Source organism: Herpailurus yagouaroundi, unplaced genomic scaffold (genome assembly GCF_014898765.1).
Source record: "Herpailurus yagouaroundi ecotype Mexico unplaced genomic scaffold, PumYag 251, whole genome shotgun sequence".
NCBI lineage: Eukaryota > Metazoa > Chordata > Mammalia > Carnivora > Felidae > Herpailurus > Herpailurus yagouaroundi.
The window spans coordinates 4,025,743-4,050,508 of NW_024412468.1; the positions used below are offsets into that span (position 1 = coordinate 4,025,743).

Consider the following 24,766-nt stretch of genomic DNA (forward strand, 5'->3'; position numbering starts at 1 on the left):
ATGAACAAAAATGGGTCCCAGATGCTAGGGCCGTGAGCTGAGGGTTTTCATAATCTGCAGCTCAACTGAAGGAAATTTCAGGAGTGAAAACCTTGGGAAGTTTTCCTGAGGTCCTAGAGTTTGGCTACATGAGCATTTTCATTCCTCCCTGCATCAAGTCCCCCATCATCTCACTCTTATTAAACAGGCTGTTTGGAGAAGGGTTTTTCTTATGTAGAATTCCCCTGAGGTACTCAAGGCAAAGGCAAGAAGTCAGTTGCCTGAGTCCTACTTCAGTCTATAAACAGGTCATTGCCAACCCACCTGGGCTATCGATTGTGGTTTACACATCCAGCAAGAATGTGGTCACTTACTGTTTCTTCTTTTAAATGGAAACAATCCATTCATTTGAGTTTACATGTAAAAGCTGCATTTTACAGAATCAAAGGAATCATTAATGGAAGGAATAGCCCACAGCCTTTTTCTTCTATGTCTTATCTTCTTGACAGACCACTATTTCAGCTTCTCCGAAGTTTAATCAGGACAAGAATATCCCGTATCATTAATATATGTTTCTGACATTGGTTTTCAAATCTGGGTCCGAAAGGTATGAAGGCGGTGGCAAAGCAACCATAAAACATGCTGCCACGAGGATCTGCTTTCTCAGTCGCTCGTTCATCCCACTACTTAGGATTTCCTTAAGTTTGCTTACAATTACTCCTTCAGGGTTCCCTTTTCTCTTGCCGAGATTAAAAAAAATAAATGACAATCTAAGGAGGCTGCTAGACCTATGTGGTTATACGAAGAAATTGCATCTGTAGTCAGACACTTGTGGAACACAGGCAGTTCGAATATGCAAAGCGATCATGAATCCATAAAGACTTCTTTCTGAATATTAATTATAAGTTACCTTCTATGCATCATTAAAGATAAGTAAATTTACATACCATAGTGTTAAGTGGACTTTGTCAAGGGACCACATGTTTCTGGAAGGAAAACATGTGGATCGGCTGTGAACTGGGCAGTGACTTACCTACTGGTCACCTGTATTACATTAACCAAATACAGATGTACGTACACACACATACGGATAGCAGTGTGAAACTAAACTGGTTTTACATGGCCTGTTAGATGATATTAGAAAGACAATGTCCTAGAATAACTTTGCGGAAAACTTTATTCCAGACGGTTTTCTCAACGTGAAGCTTTTTTTCCTTATCCATTCCTTTATTTTGCTTTTTGTTTTCTCCTGTGCTGTGGAACTGTCTTTGGATATGGCTAATATAACCCTGTTAAATAACCCTCTCATGAAATGACTTCAGTTTTATCAAAGGAATGGTCTAAACCAACATATAAAGTTATGGGGATACGACTTCAATAAAATGAATACGATATGAATGTTTAAGAGTAAAATAAAGTGGATTATAAAAATAATTTTCTCCAAAACAAAAAAGTTTAGTAGTTCAGTTTAAATCATTGGAAGACAAATTTAATTTGTTGTAGACACAAAATAAATTTAAATTACTTTCTCCCCCCCCCCCAAATTTTTTAATAGGTCTCTCTTTCTTCACTGAATATTCATTCCTTCTTAAATTTCAGTCTGATCTATTTGGTGATTAAACCAACCACCTGACAGTGTCCACTTTAGGAAGTGTATTAACTATTTTACACCAGTAGTGTGGCACTTACTGGGGAATGTGGGAACAGCTGATTATTTACTTCGCATTTTGTAAATGGCAGTCCCCCTCTCAAGAAGTTAGTAGTACCCTCAAAGTGTATGGTTTACTCACGGGAAATGTTTATTCTCCAAGTGGATCAGACTGTCCCAACCCTGGAAAATGAACATTGTTTACGTGAAATATTATAAACCCTTTTTAAGAAAACAAACACTTCAATAGGCTGATAGTGGTGAAATACATGATACTTTATACTAGTCCACAAAACGATATTTCACTTGCAAATCAGTTTTCAAGTGCTGTTCATTAATATGCGGTTGTTTTGTTTTATTTGTAATTCCTCTGGTATTAAGTAATCCCCAAACTCAGCATTCATCAAAGAGCATAACCCAAATGCTCAGTCTATAAAGCCACTCTTTTGCTTTAACAGAAATGTCATTAAATGCTGGGAAAACCTCTTGAAAGAGATAATGTCTCATTTAAAAACTATAACTTGAAAGCAAGTAAGAAACCAAGTACCTGGGAAGCAAAAGCCCGTGACACATCTGTAATCCCTTTGGAGAATCTTTTCTATCTGCTCCCTCATTCCCCGATAGAGATACCCACAGAGGCAGTCGAATCTCAAGTGTTTGTGTGCAAAGTCCACATCACATGCAGGAGGACTTCCTGGGGTTTCGTTACTTAATGTCAGCAGTCAAATTGGCTGTGGGATCCTGGTTTCTAAAGAGCATCCAAAGCCTTTAAGAATCAGCACAACATTCAAATGTAAGATCTTTTCCCAAAGGTCTCCTGCTACCTTTCTCTTGAATATCCCCTGACTTGTAGCCCAGGTAACATGCAAATCCTAGATTCAGGGGCCAACGAATAGAACAAACTAAGCTCACACAGACTATAAAGGGAATAATAATTAAGCCTTTTCTTGGTTGTCAGGACAAAGTGGCTGCCATTTTGATCTGTTCATGCTGTGATGTTTCTCTTTCTGGGGATGAATTTTCATTTCAGCCTCTTTTTGGTTGTTGACCTTCTTAGAGGCAGAGGAATTTTAGACACCATTCTTTCTCAGTTCCTAGTAAATTCAAGTTTATTGCTGTTTTGCAAAAGAAAACGAAAAAGAAATCTCTTGTCGCTGGTCTGACAACAAATGAAGTCTGAGCTTGAACAGCACATGTTTGATCCCCTCTGAAATTAGTTACAATCGCCCTTGGTTTGGACTCCAGTGGAGGGGGGGGGGGGTGCAGGATGGCAAAATGAGAGGTTTATTTAGCGTCTGGGAGAAGCTTATAAAAGAGCTTACGCCCTCATTCCTGCTAACATCTTAACAGCTGTGCAGTTTCTTACAAAATATCTTTTATCGTTTCAAGAAATGCTGTTAACCTGGCAGTTTTAAAACTGAATGAACAAGGCCTGTTGGACAAATTGAAAAACAAATGGTGGTACGACAAAGGAGAGTGTGGCAGCGGGGGCGGTGACTCCAAGGTCAGCCTCAATGTCACCACAAGCGGGTAAACAGTATGTACAGTAACAGGTGCATCTGCTGGGAGACGGGGTTTGGGTCTCTGGACACGGCCAGAAATGGCGAGTCAAGTCCCTTTGAAACCTAAGTATGCAATTACTGTCAAAGCAAAAATATTTGCAACTGGGACCAATCTGGGGACACGCTCAGCAGCCTAACCGAAATAGTCACCACACGGCTCTGGCTTCAAAGAGGTTATGGAGCAGACGCTGTAGTCCTGTGCACCTCATCTTACAAAGCAGGGAGGGATCAAGTCTTGAAAAGGGCAATTTAGTGAAGGGAGCAGGGCGAACACAGAGGGTAAGCCTGTGTGCTTCCTTCACCACTGAAAGACTAGACCTTCTGCAACGCGTGTGTAAGTAATAGCAATAGCTTGACTCCATAGAATACTTTCCAGGAGGCCATTGCTCCACCCAGAACCCTCATGTTTCCATTAAATATCAAGGTACATAAAAAGTCCAGGATAGGCATGTGAACTAGACATTTTTGGCCTCCCGTAAGTAGATGAAATTACGAAATGATCGGGCTACAAAACAAGTCCCGCTCAGTTCTGTCTTCACTACCTCCGTGGCATATTTCCAGCTTTCTTTCCTAAGCGGTGTCTAAAGAGAAAAAAGGTATGCCAGCAGCAGAAATTATCAACGCGTGTGCCAGCAACTTTCACTATGTATTGACTTAAAGAAACCAATCCAGAGGTGGGAATATGCTGACTGAATTTTCTCTTCTTACATACTTTCAATTGGCACGTAAGAATCTCGAAAATTTTAAAGCACGCACTCTTGTCTTTCTTTTAAAATCTAGAGAATTGCCCAAAACGGGAAGTCTTGCTTGTCTTGTTTCTTGACTAGGGTATCAATGCCCTCGATTGGCCACCCAACCCCTAGAACAATGCTCTGTTTTCAGAGAGTGCCTGCTGGGATGGCTAGTAACCTCATTCTCTGCCAATGCCGCTAACTTCCCCCTCTTTCTGGATCAGAAAAGACTTTCAAATCCAGCTCCTTTGTCTCTGCCCATCTAATCCCCAGCCCTGTAGCAGGAAGAGGGAGATTAAACTTTGTCAAGTGACTATGCTAGCCACAGAGAGGCATCTGGACGCAGCCTTGATCACCCATTTCCTGGTCCAGGGAAAGAATCCTTCCGGAGAGAAAGAGCAGAGGTGTAGGAGAATCCTGGGGGCGTCTCTGGGATGGTTACCCGGCAAGATTCCTCCGTGCCATGTGTTTACTCGAGGAACATCAACTCTTTTTATATTTTGGGGCCCCAACTTGATAGCTTCCATAAAAACCTAGGTAAATAAATACATATATGCAGAGGAAATTATTTCAAGTTGCGCAAAGAACTATCTTTCCTTGCAAATTAGAAGTGTAAGAAAATGTAATCTGATAGCACCAAAAATGAAAAGCAAAGATACTCTAGTCCATCAGAAAAATTTTGCTTCCAAAGGTTTAGTTTTTTGGTTTTTTTTTTTTTTTACTCTCCAATAGAAGTATCACACTGCTTCACAAGTAAAACTTTCTACAAAAATGAATAACAAAGTCCTATTTTAGTGTCCATGAAAAAGTCTTTCCAGAGAAAAATAAGCAGAACAGAAACGCATGCATAATGGGAAAATCCATTTAGTAAAAGTTACGTCCATTTATTGAGGGGCGCCTGGGTGGCGCAGTCGGTTAAGCGTCCGACTTCAGCCAGGCTGACGTCCATTTATTGAAATAAGAGTTTGGAGAGCTCAGTTGGATTTTTATGTTTGTATACCACAGATTGTTTGGGATACAGTGGACATTAAATAAATGTTTGTTGTCAAAAAATACATATAAATCTAACCTTTTAGTTTCCAAAATCACACTGCTGTTCCCACAGGTAGGCAATACATTACTTTCACCATACAGGAACTGCAAAGTGATATTCTAAAACGTCACTTCAAATCTTACCAAAGTGTAAAAATTAACATAAAACGTTCCCCCCAAATGCTGTCACAGTTTGTTTTGTTTTCCCTCAGGAATTTTGTTCTCATCCTAAAAAACATTCGCAGCAGGCTGTATACTGATACAACGTTTATCACCCAGCGAGTAGGGGGTTACAGTCTCAATGTTAATAACGCCCTACTCTGACCTTGAAATGTAACGTGATTTTTTAAACGCCCCTGACCTAACTTAGGCCACAGCAAATGACCAGGAGACAGCTGCTTTTTCGTTTTTGTTTTGTACCTTCTCCTGGTGACCGGTTTCCTTTTCAAAGTGACCTCGTTCCTCCCGTGTAGCCCGATCTTCCTCAGAGGAGGCAGAATGAGGAGAAGTGCCCAGGTGGGGGGTCAAGCTGGTTCCGAAGCCTGGGCTGCATGGGCTGCATGCCGAGCCAAAGGAGAAGCGACAAGTAAGTGAGGCCCCTTGAGTGCAGGAGGGAATGTGCCCATTCAGAGGGCTCAGCACAGGTAGGCTGAATCCACGCTTCTCAGATTTTCAAATACAGGCTCTTGATAGGAGAAAACTCGGTTTTTTTAGTAGTGGTTCACCTGAAGGCGGAAAACCTTAGACCACCCCCCTTGGAGGGGGGACCACCCCACTTGGAGGAGACAAGTGACCCACCTGTCATTTGCAGGATTATAACCACGGAGGACATCTCCAGCCTTCCATTAAGGAGCAAATTATTAACCTTCTGCTTTCACTGGGCCATGTGTCAGTAGCTCTGGGGAAGAGAGAGAATTAGCACTGTCTTTTGTCTCAAGGAACTTAGCATTTAATATTACCCACACCCGGGACCATTTAGAGTCTCTGTGGCACCTTGTACTCACACCCCATGGCTGCAAAATAATTAGCCTCCCCCACTCACCTGATGGCCCTTCCCAGAGCATGAAGTCCTGATCCCGCAGCCTCAACCCAGAGACTTCACATGGAAAGGTAAAAATTTAAGAAAAGAAATAAGAAAAAAAAAGTCCTGCATCTTAAAAAAAAAAAAAAAGTTAAAGTAGAAAGGCACGATTTGGGGGATGCTAATGCATTTGTTGGAAAATTTACTGATTATTGCGGTGGGGTCTGTTTTTAATGATTATAAGAAATTCATCCTTATTCTTGTGAATAAAATAACAGAAGTTTGCTAATTAACAATGAACCAATTTAAAAATAACATTGCAATGTCTAAAACTCATTTTCCTCTTCAGTTAATCTGATATGGTTCAGTCTGAGCACAAACCATACCTAGAATTTGAATCCAATTTTAAGGTGAGTTATTTAACCCTGGTTCTAGTTGAAAATGTTGGCAACGCCTGTAATCATTCATGATCTATAAAGTTATTGACTTTTTCTGTTTGTTTTATGCCTTGATCTCTCCTCTGTGTATATAAAAATAGGTAAGTCGTGGCTGTGGATATTCCTCTGAAAATCATCTTGTAAATGTGATTACCAAGTGATGTCTTTCTTAGTAATTGTGTTAGATCACACGGTACCCATTTTTAATGTGGCTCTTTGAACGCTGTAGCCCATTCCTGACTTTAAAGTTTGTCATAAGTGGTGTTACCCCCTTCACCATAACCATAGAGGCCAATGCCAACAATAAAGGGATTATTACTAAAAATATAAATTCATAAGCAGAAAAAGTTGTGGCAGACAAAAACCAGGGATCCCCCAATAATGAATGCCTTGGTCAGTGTCCAAAATTCCACCAGCTGACCTTTAAGTTTGGCTCATAATAAATTTCTCAACTTCACAGTTCCAACCTACTCATACTCTCTAAAACCAGGCTCTGGGAGTGAATGCACAAGGAATAAAATGGCAAGAGGGAAAGTTAAGGGGGAATGGGAAAGCAGGACCTCCAGGTCGTCCCTTCTCAAAGACCCTGGAAGGAAACTCTGCTTTTGTGTTCCTGCCCTTTTCAGCATGAAGTCCTCCTCTTCCCAGAGAACCCCATTCTGAAAGCAGCATAGGCTCCTACATGCACCTGTGCAGGTGTGAAAACGGCTTTGGTGAGCAGCCTGGGACCTCAAAACTCTTACAGTATCAGTTAAACAAAAAAGCTTGCTCTCGATTCAAAATAAATATAGCAACTTTACAGAGCACCCGCTCTGAGTCAGACACCCTGGTAAATATGGTCTTACAAAGACCAATGAGCTGTGGCTTCTGGAGTTTACAGCTCATCAGGCAACCTGACGTGGGTTTTGTAATCATCATGAACGGGGGTGGGAGTGTATAGGTGGCAAAACCTAGATTGGGGCCAAATTAACCAAGCACCCCAGTTTACCAGAATCTTCATCCGGCCCCACCCCCAAACCCAGCCTTTAGCACAAAGTGTTAAATCACACCCATAATAGGTTTTAATCCAAAACACAATATAATTTTCTAGGAACATGGCAAATGCATTTTACTTCTTAAATGGAACAGTGAACCTTGTAAAACGTTACAAGATTGATATGAAAATGAAATCCGATTCAGAAAACAGGTAAAAAGAAAAACATTAATTTAGAAACTTCTTCCAGAACTTTAAAAAAAAAAATAGAGTTTTGGCTTACCTGTTAATCAGAAAACTCAATTAACCAGAAACTCCATTTCCTGAGTGTTGTGTTGTTAGTGTTTTTAACTGCACAAGCCATGAAGTCACCTGATTTGGCCACTTCCTAGCTGTGGGATTAGATGATTTAATCTCTCCGTGCCTTGGTTTCCTCATTCGTAAGATACAGGTTATCAGAGTATCCAAACATGTAAAATGCTTCTGACAGTTCCTGGTACGTCGTGAGGGTTCCATCAGCATCAGCAAGCATCATCACCATCATTATCAGTGCATTGCCTCCTCGTGCAGATAAGTTTATGAAATTAGTCCCCTGGTAATCAAATAAACGCAGGCCGTGCCTCTCCAAATGCACTCAGTATTTCCTAGAAGAAGTGAGGTGTTAGGAGACAGAGCCAGAGAAAACGATCCTGGCAGCCTTAGGAATGTCAAGAGAAACTGAATGAATCTGTCTCTGAATGTGTGTAAAAGCAAAGAGAAACAGAAAGCAACCAAGCACGGAAACGATAACAACGGGAGAGGCAGGGAGTTACCGCTGGCCATCGTCCCCTTCATTTGATACACACAGAGGTGTTAACATGGCGGCGACACCTGGGGCAACTCTTAGATTCCTTGGAACGCTGATCCTGAGTGATGCCTGGCCTTTCTCCCTTGAGACTCCTTACGTAACAGTTAATACAAAAGGAGTGGTATTTTATAGGACAAGAGTTTGTTCATAAAAATCTTGGTTACTCCTCACCTGTCATGTGTTTGTTGGTAATACCCTGTTCATAGAGTACATCCTGAAGTCCATTCCCTTTGTATTTGCAGCACATCAAGGCGATAGATTCAAGGTAGAGGAACACGGCTCCTGGCGTTACTATTTAGATTCAATACTGCAGTTAGAAGGAAGGTACCGGCACAGGCTCACACGTCAGTGATGTAGGCATCTGCCCTCTACACGGGGCAGCCAGCCCTTGGTCAGTGACACCGGCATCCTTGTCCTCTCCCAGTAGGTCCCGATGAGCGTGGTTCAAGTCCGGGCCAGGATGCACACAGCACAGGTGTCCTGGGCGTCAAGTCAGATCCCACAGACTGAATCACGGGGTCGTGAGGCCTGAGGCCAGGGCAGTGTAGCTCCTGTTCACGTCCCTCTGCAGCCACTGCCACTAATTTTGAAAGGGGTTTGGGGGGTAAGGGGCGGGGAGGGGCCGCTGGATTTCGAACGACTCCCACCCTTGCCTGGGGAAGGTCATCAAAGCCAAAGCGAACCAGGCCAATAGTTTTGGGTTCACAGTAATTGCATACGTGTTATTTACAGATCCTCCCTTAGCAGTATGCGCCTGTTACCTGAAGCGATGGAGCAGGGCCCCAGTTTTCTGTCCGGGGCTGGAGCCGGGCCTCCGGCGCGCACAGCACCCACTGTGGCCTCCGCTCCGTCACTTTGCCGTGCGGTTCTGATGTAGTTTGACTTGAATAACATAAAATAACATGTATGATGTTATTTATGTTATTTTCCACGTGAAGAACTCCTGTAAACCTTGCCGTTTTGAAACTCAGTGAGGCAGGCGTCTTAGACAAGCTGAAAAACAGATGGTGGTACGATAAAGGTGAATGTGGAGCCAAGGACTCGGGAAGCAAGGTCAGTCCTGCAGCTCGGGCCTCCCGTCGGGTCCCCACGGCACTAAACGGGAGCGCTTGGCAACCCTACACGCGGACACGGCAGCTCCAGGCGCCTGTGCCCACCCTGCGGGGCGCAGAGGCCGTTGAGGCGCATCCCGGCCCCGGGGCGGCCTCCCCAGAGGCCCAGGCCCTGCTCCCCACCGGGAATGCTACCCGGAAAACTCCGATTGGCAGCAAAACCATGCAAAACGCCGAGATGCCTTCTGTGGCTCTCAGATTCCACAACCACGAGCGAAAGTAGTGTTTCCACTGCGGTTCCTGTTTGTTTTCAGAGGCAAACACCACGAAATCTGTGAATGATTTCGGGAACCCAGGGGTTCTCAAAGCAGGAGATGGGAAATTGCTCGGCAATCATCCTGAGAAAGATTGTAAACGCTAAACGTTATGATGCTGAAGGCCAGCCTTTGGTCGCTGTGTTGCCAAGCATTCCACTTTAGTTTGAAGAGGCCCTCTTACAGTTTTGTGCTGACCGATGAGCGATGAACTGTCCAACCGGGAGTCTATCCAAATGATTTTAATAAGTCAGTGATACTTGTGAATAATATCAAGTTAAGATCTCTTACTCATGAATTCTTTTTGGTGCAAGTGCAGGAGATCTGTAGACCTGATTCAGCGGAGTAGGAACGAAAATAGTGTTACATTCTAAAGGAAATGTTTCTTTCTAAAGGGAACACTGTAATAATTTACCAGAGAATCTAATTACCTGCACAAATTAATAGACTGTAATACTGGTGCCCGAAAGCCATGATTGGAGATTCTTGAAATCTTTTCTTATTTTTTTCTTTATCTTCTTTTACAAAGAAAAAAAATGTATTAGTTATTCTAAAACATTAAACAAGTAAACGGCTTAAAGAGGAGAGCCTCCATTCATTTCAGAGACAAAGTATGTTCACTGATACTTTTCCAGGGCTTATCCCTGTGTTTTCACCACTTGTTTTCCTGCCTCTGAACCAGAGTGAACGAGACAAGCTTGGCCAAATAATGAAATCCTTCTCTCAAATCCTCATGCAAAGTCAGAGAAGCATAAATACTTAATGAGCAATTATTTTTAACATGAAGTTACTCTAAATTTGTGGCCCAATCAGCTGATATCACGGCTAAGTGGACCATGTACCTAGTACATCTTTTGACTTAAGTACTCCCCTAAGAAAACTATTTAAGTGTCTGAATCACATCTCGCACAAAACATACACCGTGCATGCAGTCTGCCCAAAATACTTCCTCCAATGACCTGACATAATGGACATTTTTACAATTCATGAAAAAATTCTGAATTCTTGTTACGATTTTAGTATCTTCCAATCATATGCTTGACTGTCTCCAAATGGCTTATGAGATAGTATGTATACAAAAGCTCTGGAGAAAAAGATGTTTAAAGTATTAACTGATTAATAATAGAATCTTATTTTTCAGTCAATAAGAATAGTTACCAGTTTGTCCATAGAAAAATAATTTATGTCTCACGTAGCCATGCTGATTCATGTATTTTCTAAGGTTTTTTTGTAAAAAGCTACCTAAGTGTGATGCATATGTAATTATTCCTAAAGAGTATATGATATTTAAGATTTCCCACGCACCTGTGACTGAAGGAACAAATAGTGCAGACCCAGAACATTACGACCGTATATTTGGTAGAGCAACAATGAAGAAAATGTGAAAATGGTAGCTTAAAATACCGTAGTTCCTCAAGTAGGAAACCTGGAGTGAGATTTATTCACGGGAAATTTCAAACGTTCAAAGTATACGTAATGGCAGGAAAACCAGAAGAATCCCCTTCCCATGTAATTGGGTCATAAACTTGCCATTTTCAAACTTAACAATAAGCCCACTCGGCCGCGCTGAGTAAATACATAAACGCTTTTCTCCGGCTGAGTGGGGTGGCTTTCTCCTGCATATTTAGCAATGATAACACGTCACAAATTTTACCGAATGTAATTACATGCAGTTGTATTGGCAGTGGCCATCATTTCACTTCTGAGAGCTGTAAGCTTTATGCTTGCATCCATACACCTGCATCAGTGATCTATACACGTCGATACTTTCAGGTTCAGTTAGGCGCTTGCTTTGATTAGCTGTTTGGATGTCATGTGCTGTTTTGCCTTCCGGGTGTGACATTTGCAGGGTTAACTGAAATGTCTTTATCCGCCCCTCCCCCCAGGACAAGACGAGCGCCTTGAGCCTGAGCAACGTCGCAGGCGTTTTCTACATTCTGGTCGGCGGCTTGGGCTTGGCGATGCTGGTGGCTTTGATAGAGTTCTGTTACAAGTCCAGGGCAGAAGCGAAGAGAATGAAGGTGGCCAACAGTGCACAGACTTTTAACCCAACCTCCTCGCACAATACCCAGAATTTAGCAACCTATAGAGAAGGTTACAACGTATATGGAACCGAAAGTATTAAAATTTAGGGGTAGGACTTAGGGCTGACGACAGTGAGTGGGTGATGCATCCTGTAAACGCAGTGTCGTGACCTGTCTGTCCAGTGGTGATATTGCTTGCTTCCGATTAGAGCTTTATATTTTTGAAAACTTCAGTGCAAAGTGGTTCGGTTTTCTTTGGCTGCGGGTGCACCGTTCGAAACTTTATGTTGCCAATAGATATCTGCATTGAAAGGGTCAGAAAGACAAAAAACAAACCTCCAGGATTGCTCTGGAAAATGACCGAAACAGGATTTCCTCCCCCAAATTTGGGAGAAAATGGAAATTAGTTCTGGGTTTCCTGCGGAACAATCCAATTTTGGGAGAATTGCTAACAAAATAAGCATAAAAACGTCTCAGATGATCAAAGCTTAGACAGCTGCCTATTTTTCCATGATTATATGTTGTTGGGTTTTTTTTAGAAACAACTCCAAACACAGAGTAAGTGCCCAAAAATCTTAGCTCCTATTCTGATTTGTTTTGCATTAACCATATTCTGTATTTTTTAAGAGTGCAACTCTGCTCTTTGTTCATCTGACAGTACCTTGAGCCAGACCTTTAGGTAGGAGGGATCGTCAGGATACTGACTACAATTCATATTTATTAGACAAAATTCAGCTCTTAGGTCCACAGTATCACTAAGGTGGATATACAGCTTAGGCAAGACAGCAGCGTCTCCATCAAAGATGCCAACGACGTATGTGTTCTTTGCGAGGAGACAGAAAAGATAACTATTGCAGTAAATTATGGCCTCTTTTTCCTCCCGCTTTAGTTGCTTTCAAGTAAGCCAGATCAGCCCAACTTACTCACATCCTCTCATTGTGCCACAATAAAAAATTGTAAATAGTCAATGAAATGTAGGAGACGGCAATACTTTTTTTAAGAATCTAAGTGTCCACTACATTCTTTCTCTAAGGAGAGACAGTGGTTTTTTTTGTTTTTTGTTTTTTTTTTTTAAGAAGATCTGCCAGCATTTACTACTCTTCCTAAAATCAGGTCTGTAAGACCCATTTTCTAAAATTATAGATAATAGTCGACTGAATCGGCTGCTCACTCTGTGTCCAATGACAGTTGAGCCTGTGAACCCACAAGAGGAATTCATGTTTGATGGACCGAGACTCAAACACCCAATATAATTTTCAGAAGATGTACATCTGAGGTGCTGACAGATAAATATGCTTAATTTTGATATTTATTCATATAAAAGCTATTGAAACACTTTGTGAGTGTATCAAAACAAAGAACAAAGCCATTCTCTTTTACCCAAGATGTGTTTTTATCCAGAATCCACAAATCGATGGATGACTGAGTTTTAACTACACATCGGTAAGCCCCAAATGGTTCTTTCCCAATTGGAATGGAAAAGAATTAAGAACAAACCCTCAGTTCACTCAGATCAGAATGTTTTGAGTTTGCCTTCTGATCGCAAAACAACAAACAATGGTAATGTCAAGGTCTCTTGGCCATTTTAGAAATGCTTATATCTTAATTATGCAAATGAGGAGAGATTTTCCCAAACTGAGAGAAACAATCCCTGACAACTTTTCAGAGTCAGTGATTTGAATTTAATTCTGGAATGAATTTTATGTCTTACAATTAAGGGGTTTTTTTATTTGTTTGTTTTGGTTTCCGTTTTTTATTACCAGTTCATTACAACTGACTTCTCTTTAGCATAGCAAAAACATTCCAACCATCAGCAAGGTCCAAGGCAAGGGTTGCAAAGAAAAGAAAAAGAACCTTAGAAAATGCTAGAAAGAAACACGGATGCCAGTTCATTACAAAATCTGGGAAGTTGCTAAAGAGATAAAAATTCCCAGGTGACGTGCATACAATTTACATGTAGTAATGTTTTTGGAGTCGGAACCTGGCATTACAACTTATCAAATGATTCGCCTCCATTGCCTCATGCCTGAAATAGTACATTTCAAATAAAAGTAAAGCATTCGTATCCATGATTTTTAAAAAGACCTAATGGCACCCAGGGTAAATGAAATGATGTGCACCAAGAAGATTGAAGAGCTTTTATTGTACTTTTTTCCTTTCAAAAACTCTGTTTCCCACAATTGTGCAAATTTTTGATAATTTAAATAATGTCCTAGAATCTCAAAAACAAAACCTGAAACTTTCCGTAGGTAGAATATTTACTCTAAAAGTGATTACCCCTCACGGGAACACATACAATTAAGGTCATAGCCTTGAGGCTCAACAATCTAAAACGGCCCAGACCACGTATAAATTCATAAGAAAGTTTTCCAATTTGAGCAGCCTGGATAGGTTCACAGCAAGCTGAATAGAAATGACATTTTATTCTTAAGGAGACTTAAGTATAAGAAATGATAATGCTAATAGTCTTAGGAGACTTAAGTATAAGAAATAATAATGCTAAAAACTAAGAATGCTAAGGGGCACCTGGGTGGCTCAGTCGATGAAGCATCCAACTTTGGCTCACGTCATGATCTCACAGTTCATGAGCTGGAGCCCCACGTCAGGCTCTGCTGACAGCTCAGAGCCTGGAGTCTGCTTCAGATTCTGTGTCTCCCTCTTTCTCTCTGCTCCTCCCCACCTCTCAAAAATAAATATTAAAATTTTTTAAAAAGAAAAACTAAGAATGCTAAGATTTAAAGACAAAATAAGGAGGTCTCAAAGACATTATTCCACTCAGTTGCACTAATCTATAGAGAAGTAATCTATAGATGATTACTTGAATCTGCACATAGTGTCTTTCCCGTTTGTATATGTTCCTTTCTTCACAAAGACAATCAAGAAAAGAAAGGAAGCCAAAATAGATTCTACAGCAAATGCCTTCTGGAAAGAAAAAAAAAAAAAAAAAAAAAAACCTTCAAAATATCACAATGCTTTTATTAACTGTATTTCCTCTTCAAAAAACAGGAAAACAAAACTAAACCAGTAGACTTTTAAAAATAATTTTCTATTTTACTTCACATTAAATGTCGAAAGGGAATCTGAGGAAACAAATTCAAACTCTGGTCCTGGTTTATTTTAATTTAGTGATGAGCAGTTTCTGTAGAGATTGTATCCTAACCTCTGATTTTGAAGATGCATATTAATTGTTGAGACTGTCTTCTAAAGAACTATGATAATGACCTTGGTTTTCATCAATAAGCCATTAACTAACAGTTTGACTTTATCAGGGCATCTGATCCCTAAACCTTTACATTACACCATTTTCTACTCCCATTATTAATCCTACTATTTGATATACAATTATTCTAATATTTAAGTTCCAGGACAGAATAAATATAAAGATAGAATTCCTAAAGACTTAGGTAAACTTAAATTCACAACAGGGAATTAAGATATATCATAAGTTACGAGAAATAAATAATGAGCCGTAACAAACTTAGGGAACATCTCATTTTCCCTTATTTTCCTCTGGACTTAACATTAAAATTCAGCCACTAGACAAAAATTCAAAGACCACGAATGAGCAGTCACTAGATGTACACATCACTGCCTGTTTCTCCTCTGCATAAGATTGTCACCTGCTACTGACTTAATGTGACAGAGAACAGGAATCTCATGAGGATTTCAGAAGCCTGACCCCATAACCTCAAGCTGCAAGGTTCCGCAGCCAGGCCAGCTCCTGAGGAATCTAAACACGCCCCCTTTCCGTGCACCCTCCTTGGAGCACTCAGAGCTTCCTAAAATATGAATTAGCTCAGAAGACACAGAGGAGGACCTTGAAGTCACTAACCGAGCTGTTCTGGGTCATGTGTACCCCACGATTGAAGTGTCTGTGGATCTGTGTTCCCAAGACAGGAAGACGTGTCAAGAATAGTCTATAGGTAGATACAGTGTGCCTAGGCAGCTCATCAAAGTGTCGAGGATAACGCCTGCACCGTAAAGGCATTTTCTGACAAGAATCAAGAGTCTCAATTACCAATGAACAAGCGTAGGGAAGGCTGTGAGCTGGACCAGAAGTCCTGGGCTCTAGAGGGCCAGGAGGCAAAAGCCGTGTCTTGCCCAGATGTGCCAAACCAAATTTCAAAATTAGTTCCGAAACAGGTAGGACCACAAACTGGAGACCGATTTATTCTTGGGGGTAGCTGACCGTTCCTTCCCTGGCATGCATAGTGTTCATATGACCAAAGAGAATCTTGGAAAAAATGCAGATGTCTAATTATTGATATCTTGGTGTTTGTTGTGTCTCGCGTTGCCGAAGGAACAGAAGCATTGTAACACTGCGCACTCTCTCTCTTTCCTTTCCATGCACCCAGCTGACCTTTTCTGAAGCCATAAGAAACAAAGCCAGATTATCCATCACTGGGAGCGTGGGTGAGAACGGCCGCGTTTTGACGCCCGACTGCCCCAAGGCGGTACACACGGGAACTACGATTAGACAGAGTTCGGGATTGGCTGTCATTGCATCGGACCTACCATGAAAACCAAAAACATAATTGAGTGCCTTAATCAAACTGTGCTGGTGACGGACGGGAGCGCAGCCCGCGCACTGAGCAGGGGCCGCGGACCAGGCCTCCGGGCCAGAGCGGGCGGCGCGTCCCGATGCTCCCGCCGGTCCAGCAGCAACGCGTGCATGAGCTCAGCTCGGAAACCCAAACTCAGATTTTATATCAGGAAAACTCACAATTTAGGTTTTCTCGGGGAGTGGGGTGGGGGGGGAGGGGGAGCTGGGATGGGCGTATTAACAGCAACAAATTTCACTGGAGTGGACTTAAAAACTAATCAGACTTGCGAGCTAGCGCATTAAACTGTGAAGTCCTTTCTCAGAAAGGCCTCCGTCTTCACCGCAAGGGGTCAAGTAGTTAGAAAAGTCCATGAACCTGCTAACCTGTCTCCAGAACACCCACGTGTTCCGTTGAAGACTCCAGCTGAGAAAACAAATCACTAAACTGTGATAAGAAAATAATAAACACACATGTAAATCCTGTGAAAATTTAAAGGAAGTATTTACACTCACTTTGGAGAAAACATACTGAAACATGCTTGCTTTTTAACCGACGTAAATTCAGTAGAGGACAACACGATTCTTTTTTCTAACCATCTTAGGGAACAATACATTGCAATAATTGAGATAAATGCCATCACTGTAATCAACTCTAGAGACTTTTTTTTTTTTACAAAAGTTGATCCCCTCCTCGTTGCCGTAACCTCCCCTCTGTCACCTGCGTCGGTGTCCACGGATCCCATTTGTCTCGGTACCCGGAACACAGACAACACGAAAACAACGTTATGTGAAGTCATCAGTCTGCAGTGTAGAAGCGAGAGAGACTCTGGGTCACTCGTGTTATCAGTATTATTTATAATCTTGTTCTGTGTACAAAATTGTGGTTTTTGTACCCACCAAAAAGAATAAAACAACGGACATTCTTATAATATCCACAGAGCTTAAGGGTTGTTTTCTTCTCATTATAAAAGTTACCTGAGAAATTCTAAGACTGTGTAGGAGGGGATTTGTAGAAGTCAAGTGTGGGCCACATTGGAGCGTGTCCTTAACCCTTACCGTCTCCAAATAATAAGCTGCCCTCTTTTACAGACGTTTTGCCTTGTGAGCCGGTGACACTGTCCCGGGCAGAGTGTTTGAATCGGGGAGGATTCATTGTCATAAGAGCAACATACCCTGTACTTGTGTGTTGAAATTTTACTTGACTATACCCTCTGCTGCATAAAATAATGTGTCTCTTTGGCTTCTCCCCCAATCCCCCATTCGCCTCGTTCCCTTTAAATCACTCGAAGGCACTAAGAATGGTTTGTGGTAGACCAGAAACACGAAGAATTTCTCCTTGTTTTCAACAGGCATTGGTGAAGAAAATTATACCCATGTTTATTTCCAAAACCCACCTTCTGTATGGGTGAAATTAACATGGCTCGAAGGAAGGTTTAGATCATTTGAAATAATTAATAGTGTGGTCCCGATAAACATCACGATGTGTAGAGATCTTGGCAGAAAGCACAAGATAGCTTCGGAAGTGTGGCCTTGAAAGATGAGTTGCGTTTTCACAGGTGGAGGAGGTGTTAAGAGCCTTAGGGTTGAGCAGAGATCCACCGCCGTGCTCCTCAGAACACTGTCGAAGGAGTGTATGCAGCCAGGCGGGCTGGAGCGAGCACAGGGTATGACATCATGGAAGATGACTTAGGAACAGGTGAAGGCTTGAGCGCCCGGCTCCCACTCTCAAGATTTCCCTCCCCTGGTCAGTCTCTACAAGCGCAGGTCTGAGGACACACACGCACCGTTCCCTCAGGAAAAATCCCAAGCTCTCCGCAGAGCGAATGAGTCCTTTCGTGACCTGGTCTTCCCTTCTCTCTTCCATGACTTCTCTCCCCCGCGCCAACCTTGCCCACCCTCAAACCTCACAAGCAGCACACAGGACACACAGGACACTGCATTTACTCTTTCTTTGAGCTGTAACTTTTCCCTGTATCCTTACCTGACTAACTTGTCCTCATCCTTCAGTACCAAATCGACTGCACCTGCCCCAGGAAGCGATCCACAACTGTCCACCACCCGCTGCCTATGAGACTGAGTTAGGTGCCCTTTCGGTGTCCTCTCCCCACCACATTACCATACCGCATTGTAACTGCCTGTGTGTGTACTTGTCTGTGTAACTTCTAGACTGTAAGCTCCTTGAGGGCAGGGACTGTGTCTATCTTGTCCACAGTTGTATCCCCAGCACCCAGCACAGTGCCTGGCATATTGTAGGTGCTTAATAAATATTTGTTGAATGAATGAATGAATTGAATCGAATTAATTTCATTAAGTGGAAGCAGAAAGACATCTGTCCTCATGAACAGTCCCAAGAGTGTGTGTGAAATATATAGCAGGTCAAAAGGAAGGCAGAAAGTTGGCTGATTTCATGAACTTGTCTATCTCACTGGAAGGAGCAATGGCAAAAAATAAATAAAGAAAGAAGGAAAGAAAGAAAAAAAATAAAAGAAAGGGGGAAAAAAACCAACAACAAGATGATCTAATCAATTTTCTGATCGGAGGAGAAGGTGTTTCATGTACCTAGCCGTGGAATAATTTGTTTAGCTAGAGAAATTGTCACAAGGTAAATAACCCAAAACAGGGTTTGGGTTTGGTTTCACCCATTCTTCTAAAAATCTCGTGAAGCCTCAGAGTGGATTAATGATGCAAAGTTAAAAGTTGTATTTCTTACAGTTTTTTGTCTTTGTTTTCTTCCATTTCTGTATTAGTAATAACATTCTATAGTTAAATTTCTATATTTCTTATGGAATAATTTTGCCAAAACCAAATTTTAAATCTGCCACCAGTACAAATCTGGACTCCAATCTGAGGAAGTGATATAAAGCTGGGTAATGTGATTTTAAAACATTGATGTTTAAGTTAAAAACATTTAAGGGAAAGCATTTAGTTCCATAAAGAACTCAATTACCAAGCAAGCCAGCCCACCATCCAGTGCACAAGTTTCTGAATATGCCCGGCAAAACCAATTTTGCAGCTACATCAGCTGCTTAACTGCACACAATGACCATGTCTGAAGGCTATGGAGGGCCCTCCAGAGAACCACTTGGCTACACTCAATTCAATAGCTACTAATTAAAAACGCCAGCTTCCCCTGTTACCGCACTGGCTTCAGGCCGCTCCCTGGTCTCCCCACCTGCTGACTGTGAACTCATCCATTTCCCTAAGGCAGTAGGTGCCGTGCAGTAGGTGTAACATATATATTTGTCAATGCATAAGCACACATTTATATATTACGTCGGTATCAGTGAAAAATAAAATGTGCTCTAATAATTTTCCCAGAAAACAGAATATTCCAATTTGCAACACCAAGGAAGTGCAAATAGGAAAGAACCAAATGAAACTGACATCAGGGGAGTTTCTGCAAAGACAAGTTGGAGTCGTGCAGGTTCATTAGAATTGTTTACATGGTGCTGCATGAAATGTATGGGCTCTCGTGCACATCCCTAAGTAGCGTTTCATTTCAGATGGTCCAGCAGCTCCAGTCCTTACCATTTGTAGGACCAAAGGCACATGGAACAAGTGGTTTGTTTACATATTTTCTTTTTTTTTAATTTCTTAAATATTTATTTATTTATTTTTGAGAGAGACAGAGACAGAGACAGAGCACAAATTGGGGAGGGGCAGAGAGAGGAGACACAGAATCTGAAGCAGGCTCCAGGCTCTGAGTGGTCAGCACAGAGCCGGAGGCAAGTTTCGAACTCACGAACTGGTTCCTGACTTGAGCCGAAGTCAGATGCTTAACTGACTGAGCCACCCAGGCGCCCCGTTTATGTATTTTCTAAACAGCTAGTACCAGGGATCTTGGCAAAATAGAACCGTTCTTTAAGAAACGATTTTGACAGGGGCGCCTGGGTGGCGCAGTCGGTTAAGCGTCCGACTTCAGCCAGGTCACGATCTCGCGGTCCGTGAGTTCGAGCCCCGCGTCGGGCTCTGGGCTGATGGCTCGGAGCCTGGAGCCTGTTTCCGATTCTGTGTCTCCCTCTCTCTCTGCCCCTCCCCCGTTCATGCTCTGTCTCTCTCTGTCCCAAAAAAAAATAAATAAACGTTGGAAAAAAAAATTAAAAAAAAAAAAAAAAGAAACGATTTTGACAAATTAGGAAGAGAAAAAGATGAAATTTGGAAATTGTATCGCAAAAAAACAAAAGATAATTATTTCCTGTGAAATAGAATAACCTGTTAATCTTGCTTTGATTTTATTTTCTTTGGAGGAAGAGGCAGGCAGAGGAATGAGGGAAATAAAAGATAAGGCAAAGGACATGTTAAGAAAGCAGAAAGCTAGGTAAAAGGCCAGCCGTGGGTGGGCAAAAGAACATGGCAGAAAAGGAATGCTTGACAAATGATTTTCCACTGTTATGTGTGTTAATGTTTGATATATGCTGCTTCCCACAACCTGCATATAAGTTTTCCTACGAACCACGGGCTGGTGTTTGTGGCTGGATTAGAGGGAGTCGAGCAAATTCCAAGTCCCATGTTTGGGTTCATGCTACACCAGAAATAACCCTAATTACATGTCTCTTATCCATAGAAATGTGCAGAAATCTATACTGGGACTTGTTCTTCCTCATGGCAAAGAGCACAATGTCATTCAGTTTTTTCTGGATCTGGAGGAGAGGGTAGGTCTGAGAGGATCTCTAGAATACATACTTAAGTATTCTATTAGACTATAATGCCATGGGGCGCCTGGGTGGCTCAGTCGGTTAAGCGTTCGACTTGGGCTCGAGTCATGATCTCACTGCTTGTGGGTTCAAGCCCCATGTTGGGCTCTGTGATGACAGCTCAGAGCATGGAGCCTGCTTCAGATTCTGTGTTTTGGTCTCTCTCTTTACCCCTCCCCTGCTCACTGTCTGTCAAAAATAAATTTTAAAAACGTTAGAAAGAAAGAAAGCCAGACTACTCCATGTTTTGGGTGATTTAGGAGATGTGTATTCCTGTAATCCCAAACACAACGTGAGCCTGCTCAAGCAGATTATTATGATTTCTTCCTCCGAGTCTGTACGTTCAACCAACACTTGTGCAGTTCCTAAACATTTAGCACCAGCTGAATACTGTGCAGAGTTACTGCTCAAGATGAATAGGTCTGTAGTCCCTGGCAAGCAGCGTTCCCACATATGATTGAATGAACTGACGGGCTAAACAAGAACAGAAGTGAGGGCTGCCTTTGTGGCTTAGTCGGTGGAGTGTCCACCTCTCGATTTTAGCTCAGGTCATGATCCCAGGGTTACGGGATCGAGTCCTGCGTTGGGCTCCACACTGAGTATGGAACCTGCTTGGGATTCTCTCTCTCTTTCTGTCTCTCTCTCTCCCCCTCTGTCTCTGCCCATCGCCAGCACTGTCTCTCTCTTTTTCTCTCTCAAAAAAAAAAAAAAAAAAAAGAAAAAGAAATGAGTGAAGCCCCTCGAAAGAAATCGCCTTTGCAGAAGCTTCTGTCGGCTCCTCAGAGGGAATCTCCAGTGTGAATGTGAGTGCTCTCAATGCATTTTTGTTTTAAAAGAAAAGATTTGGAACAATTTAGGCCATAGCTGGCCTCTCCTGAAGATGTACCTAATCTTCAGTCACCTAAAACTGCTGTTTCAAACTTGTAGAAAGACAAAATTGACTAGTTCCATCTGCCTGAGACTTTTCCAAAGCCATGATTGCTACCAATATTGTTCATAAATCTAAGCACAATTAAAGTGTGATGACACCATTCATATTCCAAGGCCACCATCAGGACACGTGGCTTCTGGATCATGGGGCCTCAGACCCGCATAGGAACCCTGAGGCTCAGTCCACTAGGCTTCCCTCCACATGGAAACCTTGGTCACAGCCTCACGTGGAAATCATCCCGACAACCTTTCTCTCTCTTGTCCCACATTCTCTCTCAATACACTCCCGCGCTTCTCATCCCGCTCCCTGTTCACCTTCCCGCTGCCTCCCTCTCCCCCTGACCTTGCCATCACCCTCCCTGGTGCCCTCAGCACAAAGTCAGGACACCCCCAGGATTCCCAGCCTCCCCCTGCCCCCCCCCCAGAGCACTGTCCAATGCCCTTATAACATCACTCCACATACCACAAACCTAGAAGGAAAAGGAAAGTCCGTTCCTACAGTTACCCCTCCTCTTTGAGGTCTAGGTCACCTAACCGTGCTGTCACATGGATCACCCACTCGTCCACTGTGTCTGCTGGATTCTCTGTCGTTGCTTCACATTCATCAAGGATTATGGCATTTGGCTCATTCTGCCATTGCCCCCCGAGTGCCGTTATCATCTTGAGTGCCTTCAAGGCCAGTGGAGATACTTCATTTGAACCCTAGCCCTGTGGTTGCTTGACTTCCCGTTGGTCTTTGCCTGTGTGATTGAAGTCACCCACACCAATAGATACGTAGGTGGCCTTGTGATCATTCACCTGCTCATCTTACTCAAGATGATGACTCACCTCGCCCTCCTTTCATACCCTGGTCACTGGAAAGAGTGACCTTTCATCCCCTACTTTACTTCTCTATTTGGCTCCCTCACTTTATCAAAATGTCCATCCCAAGGTCACCAATAAACATCTCATGGCCATACTAGCTGAACATTTTCAATATGGAACTAACCCAATTGATCTCTTTATTCTTTAGGTCCCCCCTTAATTATCTTGTATATTCCTTTTCCACTTTATGTTCCCCATTTCCTCCAAACAATTTACTGATACTACCCAGGGTTGTATCTTCTGCCTCTTTCTCCTCTCATAGGACATATCCCACCTGGTTGATCTTACCATCGTCAAGATGTCTACAATCACCCACGCACTATTAACTCAGAAATCTCTATTGTTTACTCCAGTCCCACATATCCAATCTCATATGGATTGTTCCTTTTTGACTTCTCAACTGAAACATATCTAGTTCCTCATGTTTTCCTCTGCCTTCCTCCCTCCTCTTCCATTCCGTGTCTCGGTGAACGGTCCTACCATTTACCTAGTCTCACAACTTAGATGCATGAGTGTCATTCTAGAACCCACTTTCTTTATCATTCTCACATCCAGCCAACTAACATCCTAAATTTCTTATATCTCATAGGTATCTTCCTACCGCACCCTGTTCTCTTCATCCGTTCCAGGACTCACATTTCAGAGACTCATGACTTCTCAGTGTCGTTACTACACGTGTCTCCCGCAAGGTCCCCTTGCTGCCTGTCTCACTTGTATGTCCCTTGTGTCCTTTCTCTACACACCTGTCGGGTGGTTTTCCTAAACCCCACACATGGCCCTGTCACCTTCCTGATGAAAATAATTGTGTGTATTATGTGACACCTGTCAATGTCTGCACTATCTTCTCTCACTCACCTGCCACTCTGATAACACCCGGTTACTACTCATAGCTACACTTTCCAGAGTGCTTCCTGATCTTCCCTTTATTTTATTTTTTTTAATGTTTATTTTTTTATTTTTGAGACTGAAACAGAGACATAGTGTGAGTGGGGGAGGGGCATAGAGAGAGGGAGACACAGAGCCCAAAGCAGGCTCCAGGCTCTGAGCTGTCAACACAGAGCCCGACGCAGGGCTCAAACCCAGGAACTTTGAGATCATGACCTGAGCCGAAGTCCTGTGCTTCTCATCCTGCTCTCCGTTCACCTTCCCACTGCCTCCCACTCCTCCCTAACCGACTGAGCCACTCAGGCGTCCCCTGATCTTCCCTTTCTAATAATTACCTCTCCCTGCAATGCTCTATTTCACAGCAGGGTCCCAGCTCTAACCAACAGAGCCTACTCTAGCTCAGCTAAGCCACAGGTGAATTCATGAACAGATACTAGAGAATTCGCAGACTCTCTGGGAAAGGCAGAGCACGTGGCTGAAAGCAAGAACAATGCCAAACATCTGTCACCGATCTGCCCCAAGCCATGTCCAGCTTCCCGTGGACACACAGGTAGCAGTAAGGACACTGAGCAAGGAGCTTCTTCTTTTTTTTTTTTTTTTAAGTTTATTTATGTATTTTCAGAGACAGAGAGCAGGGGAGGGGCAGAGAAAGAGAGGGAGAGGGAGAGGGAGAATCCCAAGCAGGCTCCAGGCTCCACACTGTCAGCACAGAGCCCAACATGGGGCATGATCCCGTAAATCGTGAGATCATGACCTGAGCCGAGATCAAGAGTCAGATGCTTAAGTGACTGAGCCACCCAGGAATTTACGGAGGAGAAGCTTCAGTATGTACTATCTCTAAGCGTGGGGTGCCTCCCTAGCGTGTTCTGTTTCCTTCTCAGGAAATGGACTCCACACAGCGCCTCATTCCAGTTCAAACCTCAGGCAGGAATATCTAAGTCGTGGCGCTCAGTTACCTGTGACCTAGCAGCGGGGGAGACATGGGAACCAAGTACTGGCCTCCCACTTAGGGGAAGCACCATCTGGAAAATAAACATGGGAAGAGAATCCAAAAGAAGCTGGATGGGCACAAAATGTGGTATATGTCACCTGTGTCTTTGTAACGAATATCTACTCATCCATCAAGAAGCGTTCTAGAAATCATCTCTGGTCACACATCCCTAATCCTCTAAGTTTGGAGATCCCTCTTTTTAATGTCTCTGTGTCTTGTGCTTACCTCTATGTGGACTT

At 42.7% G+C, this 24,766-nt stretch overlaps 1 protein-coding gene across 15 annotated transcripts in view; it reads left to right on the forward strand.

Moving 5' to 3' along the window:
* GRIA4 (glutamate ionotropic receptor AMPA type subunit 4) overlaps positions 1 to 17,103 on the forward strand; it is a 474,792-nt gene extending 457,689 nt beyond the window's left edge. For 5 of the 15 annotated variants that reach the window (XM_040460826.1, XM_040460820.1, XM_040460828.1 and 2 more), the window contains 3 exons: positions 9,169 to 9,283; positions 11,483 to 11,617; positions 15,976 to 17,103. In XM_040460826.1, the coding sequence (XP_040316760.1) occupies positions 9,169 to 9,283; positions 11,483 to 11,617; positions 15,976 to 16,140 (415 nt within the window). In that variant the 3' untranslated portion in view covers positions 16,141 to 17,103. Of the gene's footprint in view, positions 1 to 3,016; positions 3,132 to 9,168; positions 9,284 to 11,482; positions 11,731 to 15,975 lie in introns of those variants that run through there. The other 10 variants (XM_040460830.1, XM_040460832.1, XR_005786293.1 and 7 more) reach the window with 9 other exon arrangements.
* The last annotated feature ends 7,663 nt before the right edge of the window (positions 17,104 to 24,766 follow it).